The sequence below is a fragment of the Brassica napus genome, chromosome A10, assembly GCF_020379485.1.
Source record: "Brassica napus cultivar Da-Ae chromosome A10, Da-Ae, whole genome shotgun sequence".
Classification (NCBI taxonomy): domain Eukaryota; kingdom Viridiplantae; phylum Streptophyta; class Magnoliopsida; order Brassicales; family Brassicaceae; genus Brassica; species Brassica napus.
The window spans coordinates 11717127-11735733 of record NC_063443.1 but is presented as its reverse complement, the minus strand read 5'-3'; the positions used below and the strand labels follow the sequence as shown (position 1 = coordinate 11735733).

The 18607-nt window shown below is 34.7% G+C and overlaps 2 protein-coding genes and 3 non-coding genes across 5 annotated transcripts; all 5 read left to right on the top strand.

Moving 5' to 3' along the window:
- Window positions 1-657: 657 nt before the first annotated feature.
- On the top strand, window positions 658-744 carry LOC125579617. The gene has a single exon (XR_007317677.1). It is a non-coding gene; the product is annotated as a small nucleolar RNA SNORD25 (small nucleolar RNA).
- A 293-nt stretch (window positions 745-1037) lies between these two features.
- On the top strand, window positions 1038-1124 carry LOC106449456. Its single transcript, XR_007317676.1, has one exon. It is a non-coding gene; the product is annotated as a small nucleolar RNA SNORD25 (small nucleolar RNA).
- An 81-nt stretch (window positions 1125-1205) lies between these two features.
- LOC125579671 lies at window positions 1206-1299 on the top strand. Its single transcript, XR_007317729.1, has one exon. It is a non-coding gene; the product is annotated as a small nucleolar RNA R38 (small nucleolar RNA).
- A 2618-nt stretch (window positions 1300-3917) lies between these two features.
- Window positions 3918-5286, top strand: LOC106420318 (mitogen-activated protein kinase kinase kinase 18-like). Its single transcript, XM_013861176.3, has one exon. The coding sequence runs from the start codon at window positions 3928-3930 to the stop codon at window positions 5284-5286; it is 1359 nt and encodes a 452-aa protein (XP_013716630.2). The 5' UTR covers window positions 3918-3927.
- Window positions 5287-15226: 9940 nt separating this feature from the next.
- LOC125578989 (RING-H2 finger protein ATL63-like) lies at window positions 15227-15892 on the top strand. Its single transcript, XM_048742163.1, has one exon. It carries the CDS (start codon window positions 15227-15229, stop codon window positions 15890-15892), a length of 666 nt encoding a protein of 221 aa, XP_048598120.1.
- Window positions 15893-18607: the final 2715 nt, after the last annotated feature.

Genomic DNA, 18607 nt, shown 5'->3' with positions numbered 1-18607 from the left:
AACTACCTTCCTTTTTTTCAAAACAGAATGTTTTGATGTATAAGATATTCTAGTAAATAGAATCAAAACGTATAACAAAAATATAAATAAACCAATAATAGTTTGGGGTTCAAATAATTAATTTATAGGGAACTTAAATGGGCCTACTGAGAAGCCTTTTAGGGCTTTGCAGATACATATCCTCAGCCGTTCACCAACTTTCGCAAGACTCGCATCTCCACCGTCGATCCCGCCAAAACCCATCTTTATAAATGGAATCGATTCAGACTTTCTAGTATCAGTACTCCATATTTTCTAGGGTTTTAGCAGCGGCAGTCGAAACCTAATTCACAGAGACGGTTCTTTTAAACATCTGAAATATTCTTTGTTCTCATGTTATGGGCTCTCTCTTTGCTAGAAGATGTGAAACTCGTTTTCGTTTCTCTAGATTTGGCTTCATCAGATAGTCTATGCGGATTTTCCCGTTCCCATACGATTCGTTCCCTTGAAGCAATACCAATCGTGTTGCCTTTTGTTTTTCAATATATTCTCCCTAATCCTTCAAGCATCATCCTGTTAATTCTAGTTTGATGCTACTGATTAATGAGAAGAACTTGAGCAACTACATGTCTTTGAGTTTATATATGTTTGTTTTAATAGATATATGTTTGTGTTGGGAAGAACAGTGATGAGTCAATTTACAGACCTGTAATGATAGCGGTAATGATCGCACTTCATTATGAACATCTAAGGGACTGAGTTCTTCCTTTTGTTTTTAATCTTAATTATTCTGATAGGTATCGTGAATTTGATTTTGTTGTTAATTGTTTTAGTTTAGAGTTTGAATGGCTTCATCAGATAGTCGATGTGGATTTGTCCGTTCCCATCTGATTCGTTCCCTTGAAGCAATATCAATCGTGATGCTCTCGTTATTCTAATATCCTCCCTAATCAATTAAAAGCATCAATACTGTTAATTCTAGTATTGATGCCGATTTGGGAGCATAACTTGAGTGACTACATATCTTGTCTTTGTGTTTGTCTGTTTTTGTATGTGGGAAGAACAGTGATGAGTCATTTTACAGACCTGTAATGATTGCGGTTATGATCGCATTTCATTATGAACATCTAAGGGACTGAGTTCTTATTACCTAAAATCCAATTAAAAAATTTTCATGCCGGATGTTTTATTTATTGAGATATTAATGAGGATTTCAATTATAATTTGGTTGTGGATGATGAGTACAAATATCAAAAAAAACAGTTATCCCTGTCTGAGGATTTATTCCTTTTGATGATTGATTTGTAATCTGACACTTAGTACACATCTATGTCAGTATTATCTTTACTTGTTGACGGTGAGTTTGGTTAGTACACATCTCTGTCTTCGAAGTGTAGAATTTGTTAATTTGAGTATGTTATTGTTGGATTGTTTGTTGACACGCAGCCTCTCATCCTTAGCAAATTTTGGTTTTGACGTACGTTTGGATAACTCCCACCTCTTTGTGTTAGTATTTTTAAATTGGAAGCTGAAATAAACTGATAACCTTTTGGTAAAATATACAAAAATTTGAAATAAACAAGATGGAATATAAGATAAACCTCAACAATTGACTTGCGTTGTCATTTGATTCAAGTAACCTGCTATTTGCACACATCTCCATCCATTATAAATTTATTTTAGTTTTTTTGCAACTATCAATAATTTTCTACCCAAAACAGAATGGGCTTCTAAAGACTGAGTTGTTGAATATGTATCTGGCGTTGAGTGAACAATCGTGTTGTGTGCACTAGTCGTTGAAAGGGTTTTTTTTTTTTGAAACATTTGAAAGGGTATTTACTGGTATGAAATTTGTAGTTGTTGGGTGAACGAGTCGGTGAAACATTGTCATATCCTTATCACATTTCAGTGATTTTAATTCATTCGAACGTGTGTCTTTTCTATCAGTCTATTCCAGAAGTAGTGTTTGACTGATATCAAAACTTTATATCTTTAAAACGTTGTCGACAGCCAAACGTGTCTTTGTAAGTACCATAGGTGACGATCATAGCGACGGTCCTTTGCCGAGGATGTAACAAGTGGATATATCAATTCAGTTTGAAAAAAATATTCAACTCCTTGCATTATTGCATTATTGCATTCTGGAATTTATATTCAAATGTGTAACACGTTTCCGAATCCTATATTACCGATGGTACCTTCTTAAATAAATGAGTAACTACTTGTATGTTCTGTATTTTCAAACACAAAGGTATAGTGCTTAGTATATACCGATGCTTTAATGTCAACTAGGTTCCGGTATATTTTTTGTTTTATATTTTTTTTTAAATTTATGTTTTTTTGTATATTATTTTTCTTAAATGATGATTAATATTTTTTTAAATAATTGTATTAAAATACTTAGACCACACTTATATTATCCATAGATCATGTTATTGTTTTAACAGAATAGATGTAGAAAGATGTCAGCGTAATTTTAAAGTAGTGTATATCCATTTGTAAATAGTCCAAGTCAGACTCAAATTCCTCGATGCACATATATATATATACGCACACACTCACTTTCGATGATTGATTTGTAATCTGACACTTAAACACGTTTATATCAGTTTGATCTATTACTTGTTGACGATTCCTTTGGCTCTAGCCTCTAGTAAAGTCAAAATGATTTCAATACGAAGTGTAGAATTTGTTAATTTGAGTTTATTATTGTTGGATTGACTGTTAACACGCAGCCTCTCATGTTGAGCAATTTTTGTCCTTGATGTCTATATATTGGATAACTCCCACCTCGTTGTGTGACTGTGTCATCTTTTAAATTGGAAGCTGAAATAAACTGATAACCTTTTGATAAAATATACGAAAAAGGTAAAACAAACAAGATGGAATATAAGATAAACCTCGACTATAGACTTGCGTTGTCATTTGATTCAAGTAACCTGCTATTTGCACACATCTTATAAATTATTTTTGTTTATTTTGCAACTATCAGTAGTTTCTCTCTACCACAAAGCATAATGGACTTATAAAGGCTGAGTTGTTGGATATGTGTCCGCCATGGTTGAGCGACCAAACGTAGTTTCTCTACCCAAAAAAGAATATTCACTTGTATCCAAGTTTTTGTTGTTGGGTGCGCGAATCGTTGAAACAATGTCATATCGCTATCACGTTTCAATGGTTTCATTTCATACAAACTTGTGTCTTTTCTATCAGTGGCTGCCAAAAATATAATCTGACTGATATCAAAATGTTGTTTATACTTATACTCACTCCGTTTCACAAAAAATATCACTTTAACATTTTTCCACACATATTAAAAAAAGATTGAAATATATTAAATTTTTTATTAATTACATATATTCAACCAATAGTATTTGAGATAAATAAAATTATTTATAAGATCAATACATTTGTAATTAATTTTATGCTGGAAATTGCATTGAAATTCTAAAATGATACTTTTTGTAACAAGAAAAAAATGTTAAAGTGACAGTTAATATGAAACAAATGGAGTATATCTTTTGAACGTTATCGACAATTACTACGTGTCTTTGTAAGTACCAAACGTGAAGATCATAGCAACGGTCCTTTGACGAGAAGATAACAAGTGGATGCATCAATTCATTTTTTTAGAAATCAACTCCTCACATTATTGCATTCTGGAATTTATATTTGAATGTGGAACACGTTTCCAAATCCTATTACCGATGGTACCTTCTTAAATAATATGTTCTGTACTTTCAAACACAAGGTACACTGCTTTTGTATAAACCGACACTTTAATCTCAATGTAGGAAGACGTCAGCGTAATTTCAAAGCAGTGTATATCCATTTGTAAATAATCCAAGTCAGACTCAAAGTCCTTCCTCCATGCATATATATAAAAACACACTTACAGTTTTGTCATACTACCAAAGATACCACAAATAAATAAACAACACAACACTCATGGTGATCCACTTTAGCACTTCAAAAATCTCTACTTCTACTACTTCCTCTTGGTGGCTTAGAGGCAAGGTCATAGGCAGAGGCTGCTTCGGCACCGTTAACGTCGCCGTCAACAAATCTAACGGAGATCATATCTTCGCCGTTAAATCTGTTAATCTTGCCACTTGTATCCCTCCTCAGCTCGACTCGTTGGAAAACGAAATCCGTATCCTCCGTTCTGTCTCGTCACCACACGTCGTGAGGTTCCTCGGGGATGACGTGACCCGAGAAGGAACCGGGTTGTTCCGTAACCTTCATCTTGAGTACATGCCACGTGGAACTCTCGCTGATATAGCAGGTCAAAACCTTGAGGAAGATATGATCCGACGGTTCACGCGGTGCTTGGTCTCTGCGTTGAAGGACGTCCACACGTGCGGCTTCGTCCACTGCGATGTGAAGGCGAGAAACGTTCTACTTGGAGAAGAACCCGGTTCTGCTAAGCTCGCTGATTTTGGTTCCGGTTTAGAAATTCAAACCGGAAACCAAACCGGGTGCGAGGCACGTGGTAGTCCTCTATGGATGGCGCTGGAGGTAATTCGCGGCGAATGTCAAGGCCCAGAGAGCGACGTGTGGTCTCTTGGCTGTACGATCATAGAGATGGTCACCGGAAAACCACCGTGGATCGAAGACGGCGCTGAAATTCTGAGAACGATCGGATTCTCCGACGAGTTACCGAAACTTCCGGCGAGATTATCGGAGATCGGACGGAACTTTCTGGAAAAATGTTTGAGGAGAGATGCGAGTGAGCGATGGAGTTGCGATCAGCTGTTGCAACATCCTTTCCTCTTGTGTTCTGCTTTGTCGGAATCTCCGCGGCATGTATTCGACTGGGTCGACTCGGTGTTCAAGGAAGAAGAAGCAGCGGTGAGTGAGCATGTGTCCGAGTCGAGTTCGAGTCTCGCCAGGGAGAGGATCGGTAATTTAGCGACGAGCGGAGGGGTAATCTGGGAATCTGATGGTTGGTTGGTGGTTAGAGGTTCTGAGACACGTCAGCTTGTTCCTGATTCTTCATGTACGGAACCCGTAACGGTGAGGAATCAGACAAGTTCATCGTATGGTTATCAGCCAACGTGGCAAATAGTTAAAGTGAAGATGATACTTTGCCCAAACAAAATTAGATATCTGTGGTGGCAGTTTTGTAAATACGTGAAAGCCAAACGTACGGACGTGAATGCACTGCCGCAATGGTGCTGTTGTGGTGTGCCTCAAAACACGGCCGACCTGGCGATAATAGTCGTATGTAGCATATTGTTGTATATGTGTTGTGCCCAAAGGTTCATAAATAAAATCTTCTATGTTGGCAATTTTTGTTCTCTATAACCTACACTGCCACATGAAAAAGTTCTGATCCAAGCTATGATATACCAACATTAATATACATAAAACATTATGCCTCTATATTTGGTTATTAGAAAGAAGCCAAAATCTTAAAGTTATAGAAAAAAAAATGAAACTATGACAAGTGGCAATAAAGATAAAGTAACATGTGTCTCAACGATTGAGATCATTCATGGATATCATCTAATTTTAAGCTAAACAATAATGACCCGTTTTAGTAGTCTCAAGAGGATATATATATTAATTTAACATTGTATAGTTGTTATGTGGATAACTAGTCAGGAGACATGATAAAAGGACATAAGATTAGGTTTATGAGTATGAGTTTAGGTTGTAGCATTCCTTAACCATAAGGTCTTCTTCTCATGTATAGTATACAAGAACATGACTTTGCACCAATGGGGTTATATATTATTTTGCTTCCGAATGGTAAATCTTAAAACTTGTTTAAGAAAAAGCTAGATTTTGATCCGCGTTTTCAAAACGTATGTCTTTTTTCCTTTGCAAATCTCATATAAATGTATCAAATATTTGTAAGTTTATGTTTTATATATATATATATATTATTGAACTTTCATGTTACATAAGTACAATAAGTTAAATCATCATTCTATTCATAACAATGTCGACGTGAATACTTATCATAATATTCTCTATGTTTTAAACTCACAAATATTTATTGTAGTTTACATTACAAAAGATGACATATTAAATAACATGATTGAAAGAAATGAGAAGTACAAAAAAAATGAAGAATGATCAAATCATATGTGGCTTCAAATGGAGAATTATTATGATAGTTTTTTTTTAATTATACAGAGGTATCATGGCCCCACAGAACTGATCCAGACTAGTCACATGTTGCCACGTGTCGGTTCTCTGTCTCTAGCGATGCCCGAAATATTAATTCCCTAATGGCCGAGATTATGATAGTTCATCAACACATAAACAAAAACCAGAATCAGCAAACCAAAAATCTATGTATATGCATAAAATCTTTATATTCTAAAATAAAAAAAAAAATTACTATGTTGAAAGCATCAAAAAGTTAACATCAGAAAAATACAGTGGCTTCGTTTTTCTACTGTGAATGTCATACATATAGTAGATTGGTAAACGTTTCGAAATGACATAGTTTTCACGATAAGTTTTGAAATAAAATATTCCTTAATAAATTCTCTAAAAATCTTAGGGCTTATAAGGTAAGATTATTTTTGAAATATTTTGTTAGTAAAGAAAAAAAGAATATCTGGTGAGTGGATTGCATCCGAATTTTTTTTCTCCAAGAACGTTCATTGCAATATGAGTCAAAACAGTCTACAGTTCCACCAACACCAAAGAAACATAACATAAAGACTAAAACAGAGCCTAAAGCTCAAACAAGTCAAAAGCTCCAAACCCACAGGAGATTAAGTCACAACAGCACCTCAGTACCATCTTCTCAATGCCATACTTATCTCAGACTCCGCTCCTCAGCTACAGCACTGCGTAGCCATCCCGGTTCACCTTGAGCAACATAGGATTGCTACCTCAAGTCCATCGTTACACTCCTAGCAATCATGAATGCGATTTTATTAGAGCTTCTCGGCACAGACTGTAAGTCTGACTCAAAAATATCCTTCAGCACCTTCTGTAGTTCACATCCATACGCTCTAAAAGCATGCCATGCTCTGGGTCTATTTACCACACTCACCAGCTCAGACGCTTCAATTTCCAAACATACCTTCTCCACTCTATGCGGAATCATGCTCTCAGATGCCCATACACGACCAATATGTTTAGCTTCCAAGAGAGAACTGATTCCACTAAAAGCTCTTCGGCTATATGTAGCAGAACCTCACCACTAGAGTCTCTTACGATCCAAGCTGTACCCGCCATACTCTTCCCTTTGGACCAAGCGATGCCTACATTACATTTGAGTCTCCCAGCTGGAGGAGCTCGCCACGGTCAACCGGCAATATAGCCCTCAGTCGTGTATAGGTGTGTATATTTTTAACCGAAATTAAAACGACGTAGTTTGAGCAATTTATCTTTCGTAAAAAATTGCATAACAAAAGATTTGAACCCGGGTCTGTGGTCAAACAATAATCAACCTAAATTTATGCTAATAGTGATTCTTTTGTTAGCCATTGAACACAAACTCTCTTATACTACATTTAGTCTTCTTCTTCCTCCTCCTTCCTCTGCACTCTCTCCGACACAAGACGGCGGTCAACGGAGTCCTTGTCGGTCAAATAAGCCCTAAGGACGAAGGAGGAGTTGTGGAGATTTCCGATTCTGTTCCGCTCTTTTGCTCCAACCTCGCTCTCCTTCCTCCTCTCTAGATCTCGCTCATCATGGTCGCTTTCACTACATAAGTTTTTGAAATTGAATATTGAAAAACATAGGATCTGAGTGCACTGTTGCGAATTCTCAATATTGTTGTTCTGTAGCTGTGTTTGGGAGAGAGGCAGTGTCTGTAATACGTGCTCATGCGAATTTTAGTTTATGTTTGATGATGCTTGTTAAAAGTGTTTTAGAAGATACTTTTTGGGAATGTGTGAAACACGTGGTAGCTACAAGTAAAAAAAAAACACGAAAACAACAATTGTTTTAGTTCATGTTTATTAAAATGTTCATTGTCATGTAATTGTGTTTGAGGGAGATCAGATGTAGTGGCTGTATCGAGAATCATCTGCAGAGGAAGGAAGAAGAAGAAGAATAAATTTATTAAACAAGAAATATTGTGTTCAATGGTTAACAAAAGAAACACGAAAGCATAAATTGTTTGGTTGATGTTAGTATTACCAGAGATCCGGGTTAGATTATCTTGTTATGCATTTTTTACAAAAAAAAAAAAATGAATTGCTCAAAACTATGTGTTTTGATTTCAGTTAAAACTTAAAAACATACACGACTGAGGGCTATATTGCAGTTGAGGGTCACTTCATGGTTTGACCCGTGGATTTTCAAGTTCGTGGCTTAATAGGCAAAAAAATTATCTTTGAGTTTTTTTTTTCAAAAAACCCAATAAAAAAATATGGTAGGTGATTAAATATTTACAATTATCCAAATTATTGCCCTTAATGAAAGATACGATTTAGACAGAAAAGGTAGGGGAAATTAGTGGAAAACCTCAAAGTGTATTCTACTTTAATAATATAGATCTTTAAATATTTTTTTTCTAAGAAAAACAAGACTTAAAAAGATACTTGTCAAACTTATCTAAGGAGAAAATATTGAAACAAATTCAAAAAGATATGGTCAAAACATATTTGTAAAAGAAATTTACTAATAAGGTAAGATATTATTTCGTAGTTTAAAGAGTTTAAATAAAAAGACCTTTCACACAATTTGTTTTATTATAAACACTACACAATAATGCCTTTGCACTCCACTCATATCATTTAGATAAATAAAATGAAACACCTCGTACTTTTTATATTAGTTACTACATACTTTAAGCTACATGAAGCCTGCGAAATGAATCGTGTTTTACTTCATAACGAACTCGGCCCTGGTAGACTTCTCGAGTTCCATTGTTATTCTGTAAACAATGATTTAGGCGTCAAGAACTTAAACTTCAATGCTACTCCATATGTCATCGAGTTTCATGACGATGTAATTCTTATAACAACATGGGATTGTTTGTTAAGGCAAGGAGCTAACATGGAATATTCTTATAAAGTTGAAGTGTACAGAGCAGGACATAGAATTATCCCTAAATGTGGCCAGATACGTGTATGGACGGCCAAACTTGATGGGATATACTTTTCAAGAGACCTTCATACACCACCCGTTTTAGCACTACGCTGGAATAAAGCATAATATATTTCTTTCTTTTTTTCAGGAAACTATAAATACATCAAAATATTATAATAACATATGAGTTTATGTGATATATACGTTTGTCTGCTAAATCTTTGATGAGGTTCAAGAACGTCTCAGGGCTCTGATATTGTCTTATCCATTCCTGATGTTTTAGCAACCGTTATCTTATGGTCATATCCCCACATTGTCTATACATGAGTCTGATAGCCACCGTATGTGTACTGGGTTCAGCGGAGAGCTGAAATAATGATATGAGAAAAATTATAATCAAATGAATACTTGACCACTGGTTTGGTAAGCTTGACACCAATTCAAGTTTTTACTTCATACAGTAGAACCTCTATAAATTAATAATGTTAGGACTTTAAAATTTTATTAATTTATAGAGATATTAATTTATCAAAGTTTCTTTTTTTAGATTTTTTTTTGAATATTTTTATTAATAAATTAAGAAAATATTTAATTTTACTGTATATAAATTATTTAAATTTATAAATTTGACTTTCATATTATTTTATTATCTTATTTGATGTATATTTTTATGTTTCATATAATTGTTATGTGGTCTTCGATATAATTTTATGAAATATTATCAAAATATATTAAAATATTAAGAAAAATAGAAGTATTTTTATTGTGAATATAAAACCAACAACATAATGTTTAGTTTGTACTCATATAAAATAAGTATAGAGATAAATTATTAATTTATGATTTTAATGGGACAATATATTTACATGGGAATTTTAAAAATATTATTATCTTATTATTTTATCGATTTGTGTCATATTTTACACCGGTCCAAGTTGGGACCGATGAAATTTACTAATTTATAGAGATTATTAATTTATCGAGTATTAATTTATAGAGGTTCTACTATAATTTGTTGATAAGAATGAAAGCATCATGCACTTGGAAACTTAGATTCCAATTAGTAAAATTTTATTCTCAAAACCGTGAAAATATTAACTAAACTGTGGGAAAATTAATTAAATTATAGAAAATCTTAAAATATGCTGAATGATAACTTCAAAAAAAAAATTTACACGATTGGATAAAACTGGAGAAATAAATTATATAAACATAATTTTAAAATTTGATACATTATTTCATCTATTAACAAAAATAATAAATATGAATAACTAGAATAATTATAATAATAAATACAAATTAAATATTTAACATTTCTTTTATTATAATTATTTATATAATTTTTAATCATATTTATATATTACAATTATTTATTCCATAACAATTTATTATTTTTAATTAATTAATATTTATTGAACAGTTTAAAATATTATCATACTCATTCATAATGCCGCCATTAGTGGACTGGGAAAATCGTTTGAGCCATTATGGAAAACCTTTTTATTACAACATTTATAGAAAACTATTATTATTACCAGAAAATACAAACATAAAAAAAATCATTTGTCTCTTCATTCTATTATTTGCGAAGTGATTTTTCGTTCTAAACTCTCATGTTAAAATGTAGAGCACTTAGTCGTTCTTACCGTTAATGAACAATATATTTGTTAATATATAATTAACCCCTAGGGACGCAAAATTCAAAAGCGAACAGTCTCACACAAAGTGTAAGAAAGCATCCGTCGTTTGTTGTCCATATGGTTGTGGAGCTACTAGTTTGGTTTGCATAGTCTATATGAATATGTTTTAAGTTGATAAAAAACCCTACGTGTTTCGCCCGCGCATGTGGGTATAAATATTTTATATTTAGTTATTAATACATGCATCTATACTATTAAAACATAAAATAGTTTTTTTGAGGTCTCCTTAGTTTTTGTTAAATATTACATTCTGTGCTATTACTTTATTTAAAGAATTTTGTCTTATACTAAATGTATAGTCAATGATCTTTTTTGATACACAAATATTGTGTTAATCAGATACAATGGGACCTATCCTCCAAGAAAAATAGAAAAACAAAATTACATAATCAAAATATATTATATTATATCATATCATTGTTTTGTGATCGCGAATCACGTCATTATTATAAATTCTTAATATTACATAATCAATATATATATATATATGTTAATTCGAGAACATTATAATGCGGGCCGATCCTAGTAAGCATAAGCAACAAAATCATACAAAAATAATAATAATCTAAATCATAAATTAAATATATTCCGTCCGTAGGGTGGGCCGATCCTAGTAATCATATAATATATGCTCTAGCATCGAACATGATGGTTGCTTCAAAAGGAGTCATTCCTTTGTCATCCATCTCTAAAAGTTTGAGTCTTTGCCCTTTGTTATAGAATAGCATCTTATGATATTTTTTGTTGTTGTTGCAATAATTGTTTTGACTTGTGTGGTCTTCTTACTAAGGGTCTGACTGGTTCAAACGCAGCGGTTGCGGTTGCGGGAGTTTGTGGATGCGGGCAGTTGCGGTTTCTAGCGGTTTTAAGAGATTTGTACGACTGGTACTGTGGTTCAAAATTGGTGCGTTTGCGGGTGACTTATGACTGATTAACTACCAAATGCGGTAACAGTCAAATAATAAATTAACAATATTTACATTTAATATAATTATAAAAATATCAAAAATCATAAAATTATTATAAATATAAAATTTATATTTAGAAAGTTATAATTTTAATTTTTGAAAATTTATTAAAATTGTTTTTATTATAAAATTTTATAATATTAATTAAAATATAATAGATATATTTTAATATTTTCATAATTTCAATTTTAAATTTTTTATTAAATATTTTTACTTTGTATATATATTGTTTAAAAAAAAAAAATTTACCCTTCCGCAACCGCAAACGCTAGATGGAGCCAGCTTTTGAATTTATGAGATTCAGAACGGTTTGAAACGGTTTAGAGCGATTTGAGTGATTGTTGCAAACCGCCGACAACCGCTACCAACCACAAAAACTGCGTTTGTGGGTGGTAGCGGGAAAACTAGTCACCCCCTAAGTAGTATTGGCTTAAGATTCTAGTTATATGTCATCAAATTATTATTATCATTGTAGCTTTCAACTTTCTTTCAGACCATAATCATTATCGTAATCTGATGATTATGAAAAAATAATCCACTTAGACTTGCAATTAAATCATCCCAAACAGATTGACTAAAGCAGACTCCAACACCTTTGGTAGATATCACAAAGCAAAGTAAGTGGTTTGTGTTTGTTTTGTTGCAGCAAAAATGTTCAGTTGGTGTTCCGAAAAGAATAAAACAAACGGATAGTTAATTTAGGGCCCAACATTTTAATTTGGACGGACCCCTAAACCCAAAATACCAACGGCTCCACCATGAGAACAAATAAAAGCACCCGTTTTAAAGCCATTCTCCATCTCTTGACTCGCCAATTTAATTTCCTCTGTCCACACAAGTACTAATAGGTCACTTTTGAGCTGTTCTCTGCCTTGAATATTCAAATTGCATATTGTATATTCCATTTTTCTACGTACACTTGTATGTATTTCAATCTTCACAATATACTACTAGTAAGTGAATGTATGATATCAAGCAGTAAAGAAAGAGCGAATGCAAGATATAGTTTATTAAAGGTTTGATGTTAGGTACATGGTAGTCTAATATTATTCTTTTTTTTGTGTAAAATGTTAATATTATACCATTTTTGATTTTTCACATTGTTGTTTCCAACTTATTACACTAGACAGAAATAAAAACAGCAGAAAAGAAACGACACAACAGAAAAAGAAACCGTGAACAACTTCTTTGGTGTAATTTTATGGTGAGAAACCATACCCAATTCAATCGGTATTCATCAATCCAAATCCGACTCGAAATTTTATAATAACGTAAACACTAAGAAAAGTATGTGTATCAAATAAAGTGAATCAAGCTTCTTTGGTGTAATTAAACCTAATAATTCATACCTCGTTAGAAATTATATTGTTTTAAAATATTTACGAAAATGCATACACCTTAAATAGTTAAAATCGATCATTAGTTTGTTGAGTCCTTGTTCTTCTAAAAATGAGATGAAGTAATCCAAACTATAAAAAAAAACTTGTTCTAGTTCTGGTTCGGATCTATTTACCGAATAACTATTTTGTGAACCGAACCAACAAATTGAATGTCTATAGCTAACTATTAATATCTAACCACTAACATGACAAAGAAGAAATAGGTCAAAAAGAAGGCTGGAAATGCATGGAAGTTGGAGAAAGGAAGGCTGAAAATAAGGAGTAGGTGTTGTTTGCAACTGCAACTTCGACCCTCATTTTATGGCAAGAAGAGTGACTTTTGGTCAAGAAAGTTCTTAGACTCTAATAATAATCCCTCCTCATCAGTCCTCACCTATCTACATTTATATATTTCTTATTATTTCCATGACTGCCATTTTCTTGGATTGTCATTTTCTTACAACTATTGACAAAATAATTATTATCACCCAAGTACTATGTACATACCATTTACTGTGACATAACGCATAAAACAAAACAACAACAGTTTGATTCTATAATGTACAAAATTTTTAATTTTACAAAAATATATAAACCGAAATTAGAAAGCATAATCCTATTGCTATTGAGAAATCAAAAAAAAAATATCTTAAATAGTCATACGGGGCTTTGTTCTTTTCTTTTGGGGGTAAACTCCGTTGCGTTGATGAGTCAGCCAGTTTTAAAGACGTGAACAAGTTTCGTGAAAGATCCTCCTCGGCTCCTCGACCTCGTGGTTAAGTCCTGAGAACAACGAATATTTTAGTTTTTTACTAAAATATATTTGGAGGTGTATATGGGTGTATCATAATTCATATCATATTTATATGGGTAACACAGAAACGTGTAAAGATGTTTACTAGAAGTAGTTACATAGCGTTCCTCGTCTTCTACAATTCTACTTTTGCTTTATGTTCACGTAAAATCTTCCCATCTCTCCCTAACTACCTTATTTTCTAATCCAACTTTCATGTGACCTCCATTACCATTGGTTTTAATGTTGATGTTACTTTAATATGGAAGTATAAAGTGATGAGAAATGATACTCAGGTTGGGATACAAATATTAAGAAACTTGTTTTTTATCTAAAAAGTATCACTAAAATATAAATTAAAAATTATTCAACTAATCACAAAACATACTACAAAATATAATTGGTTGCACAGTTTTTGATAAAGTTAAAAGATACCTTGAAATATGAAAACATCATCTATTTTGAAACATCAAAAACTCTCTAAAACATCATCTATTTTGAAACGGAGGGAGTATTAAAACAATCCTTTATAAGAAGAGTTCACGAGTCACTAAAATTCATTCAATTTGTTTTGGTAAAAAATTCATTCGAATTTAAAATTTGAAACTAATGTCCAGAAGAATTATTATGTGAGTTATTTTTTCAACTAAATGACGATATATGAGATATGTAATCGCAACATGAGATTTCCTGATGTATTGAGACTATTTTGTATTCTGCTTAATGATAATGGATGTGTTGAACACTTGAACCTAAATGTAAGTTTGTGTATAAATTATAAAACACTATTATAAATGTGAGGAAATCTTATGTTTAGAATTTAGCGATTGATTCATGATATGTGTTATATAGTTAGAGAAATATGAATCCAAATTAAAACAAACCCCACTCGTTTTTTAAACTCACAACCTCCTCCACTCTATTATTTAGTTGCAACCACAGCACACTAAAAGACAAAGGCCCACAGCCCTCACTGCATGTACTTCTTCTACACATCACATTTCATCAGATATTCCAACCAAGATTATGCATGTAATCCATATATGACATCAAATATAATATGAATTAACTTTTCACAATGATTTCTTTCGTTCTTCAATGGAATTTAAAGACGACAAATAGAAAGGCAATTGGTTGGAGAATAGGGTTAAGAACTTAAAATCCTTGAATATTTTTTCAGAATTTATATATTATATACTTGACAAAATATCCTGATTATGTGGGATTTGTGTATAAATAAAATAAAATGATGTAATATAATATAATTTCCTTTATGTTCTCAATACATATTTTTATAGCATTTATATATAGTTTTTTTTTTCTCTGTACACTTCATTTTACACTCATATATAATCAACCCTCCAAGGAATAAAGAAAGCATGATCAGTTGAAGTAAAGATAATGAGAGAAGAAGAAGGCTCAATGACTACGAGTAGCAGTCTCCTCAAAGTCTTTTCTTCTTACAACTCCAACGTCCTCTTAGATGCTCTCCTCTTCCTCCTCTTAGTCGTCCTCTTCGTCTTGCTTCTCCATTTCTACGCCCGCTTTTTCTGGTCAAACTCCGACCAAGAATTCTTCGCCGCTCGACGCCGGCTGAGAGGAATCCGGAGAAGAACAGTCACAACGACAAGAATCATACCTCCTGTTCCACTGGGAGGTATTGACGGTGAAGTGTCCGTTGCGGCTCCGACAAGCGATGACAAAGGTTTGGATTCTTCAGTCATTTCTTCGATTCCTCTGTTCGTTTACGAAGACGACGAAGAAGAAGAGGAGTGTGTGATATGTCTTGGTTTGTGGGAAGTGGGAGAGTTTGGAAGAAAGTTGAGATTTTGCGGACATGGGTTTCACGTTGAGTGTATAGACATGTGGTTGTCGTCTCACTCTACTTGCCCTCTCTGTCGATCCCCTGTTCTCGCCGTCTCCGATCAAGACAATCTCAAGCCGGCCATTAACGGCGACGTTGATGGAATAGTTGAAGTAGAAGAAGAAGAAGAAGAAGCAGAGGTTAGGATAGAGCTACAATTGTTTCCAACCGGAGAAGATGAGAACGTCGTCGCCAGTTGTTAGTGTTATAATCTTGATTGTACTTGATTAGATCGATCAACCGTTCTTGACTATTGCTTGTGCTTGGTTCGCAGGTAACTAAAGAAAGCTAAGCAATCAACACACACAAGATTGTTCACCCGGACTTCGTTTCCTACTGTCCGGGGAGAGTACGATCACTCTCAACTGTCACTATAGCTGTTTGATCAATACAAAGTCTCGGTATCTTTCAACGCATACAACTATGAATCTCAGTTATAGAAGCGCGCAAAGAGTACCTCTGAAATACACCACCGGTAATCAGATTCTTCTTCGGTTCCGATCACGGCAAGCTCTCCGCCTTCACCGTCGCGATCGTTGCCAAGATAAGACTCTCTCACTCTGATCCTTTAGCTCTTCTTCTGTAACAGACTCGTAACAACCCTTCTCTCTCTTGAGAAAGACGATGACTTTTATATATATTTATTGAGTCTAACGTCGTCGTTTCTTATGTCGCAGGTATCAGCTCCGAAGCCCAACTTAAGCCCATCTAAATTGTAGCTGAGCCCATCTTCAGCTGCGGATGAGAGTAAACCCGACAAACACTCACAATCTCCACCTTTGTCGATTCTCTTGTCCGAAACCCTACTCCCCTTTCCGAGATTTCTGCACCTCTTGGAGAACCTTTACCACTGAGACTCCACCGGAACAAATCACTCCGACTGACAAACCTCGAAGCCTCGATTACACGACCAATCAACTTTACCGCTGACTGCACACCTTCAGAGTAAGAAACCTCCTTCTCTTCCTCCTCCTCGTTAAATTGTATTTGACCATACAACTTTTAGGAGCCGTCGATTTAGAAACTGACCTAAGCTTCTCTTTCTTGTTGTATCGAGGTAGCACAATCGACGAAAACCACCTCGACCTCCACCGCGACCACTCAGGCGAGGATCTTGGCCAACTCCAGACCTTTCTGGAACGCTGGACCAGGTAAACATTTCGTCAGAAAATCAGCTGCATTTAGGGTAGTATGAACTTTGAGTAGATTCACGGAACCCTCTTGAACCTTGTCCCGGATAAAATGATACTTAGTATCCATATGCTTTGTTCTGCCATGGTGGACTGCATTCTTAGCTAGGCATATTGCACTCTGAGCATCACAATATAGCGTGTAGCTCTTGAATTCAAAACCTAACTCACCGCAAAGCATCATCAACCACTTACCCTCCTTCGCTGCTTCAGTGAGAGCCATATACTCAGCTTCTGTGGTTGACAAAGCAACTACAGACTGTAGTGTGGCTCGCCAACTGACAGTGTTTCCTCCAACCTGAAAAATATACGCTGAAACTGATCTCCTTCGATCCAAATCTGAATTGTAGTCTGAATCACTGTAGCCCACTATATCAAACATCTCTTGCTTGGTAAATGTAAGACACATATCTAGCGCTCCTGTTAAGTATTTGAAAACCCATCTGACAGCATCCCAGTGAGTTCTTCCTGGTTGAGACATGTACCTGCTGATCAGACAGATGGCAAATCCCAAATCAGGTCGAGACCCAATCATAGCATACATTAAGCTTCCAACCGCACTTGCATAAGGTATCTTATCCATATAGCTAGCTTCCTCTTTAATCTCAGCTTCCGTTAACCTCCTCAACTTATGTTGTGAACTAACAGGAGTCACAACTGGTTTAGCTCCTTCCATATTGAAATTTTTCAATACTTGTCTCAAGTATTTTCCCTGTGAAAGTTTAAGGAGTCCTTTCTTTCTGTCTCGTAGAATGTCCATTCCTAAGATACGTGTAGCTTTCCCCAAATCTTTCATTTCAAACTCTGACTTGAGACTCTCCTTCAATCTCTGAATTTTCCTCATATCTTTAGACGCAACTAGCATATCATCCACGTAGAGCAGTAAGAATACTTTCTCATCTAGAGTCTTTCCTTTGAAGTATACACACGGATCATGAACGCTTTGGCTGTAACCCTGTCTCTTCATGAACTCATCGAACCTCTGATTCCACTGTCTTGGAGACTGTTTCAACCCATACAACGATCTCTTCAGTAAACACACTTTAGACTCATTTTCTTTTTCAATGAATCCTTCCGGCTGATTCATATATATCTCTTCATCTAGCGTTCCATGTAAAAATGCCGTCTTTACATCTAATTGCTCAAGTTCCATATCAAAATTAACCACAACTGACAGCAGTAGCCTGATAGAAACATGTTTTACCACTGGCGAGAAGATTTCGTTATAGTCAACACCCTCTATCTGTGTAAATCCTTTGGCCACAAGCCGTGCCTTGAACCTAGGTGGTTCCACTCCCGGAATCCCTTCTTTATACTTGAAGATCCATTTACACCCCACAATCTTCTTCTTTCTTGGCTTTTCCACAATGAGCCAAGTACTGTTCTTGGCTAATGAATCGATTTCTTCTTTCATTGCTAGCCTCCAGTGCTTCCAATATTTGCTTCTCCTTGCTTCTGCTACGGTCTTTGGTTCTTCAATTTCCACGTCTTGAGCACACAGCAAAGCATACGCAACCACATAGTCACTTCCTTCCTCATACATCGACGGCTTCTTTATAACTCTTTTAGCTCGATCTCGTGCCAACACATAGTCACTTAAGCTCTCTGTAGAGGTTTCCGGTTGGTCTGACCACGCTTCTTCCTGTTCATCTGGTTCAACATCTGAGTTCTCTGACTCAGTTACTTCTGACCTTGATGCCTCAGTGCCAGTTTCTGGAAAAACTCCAC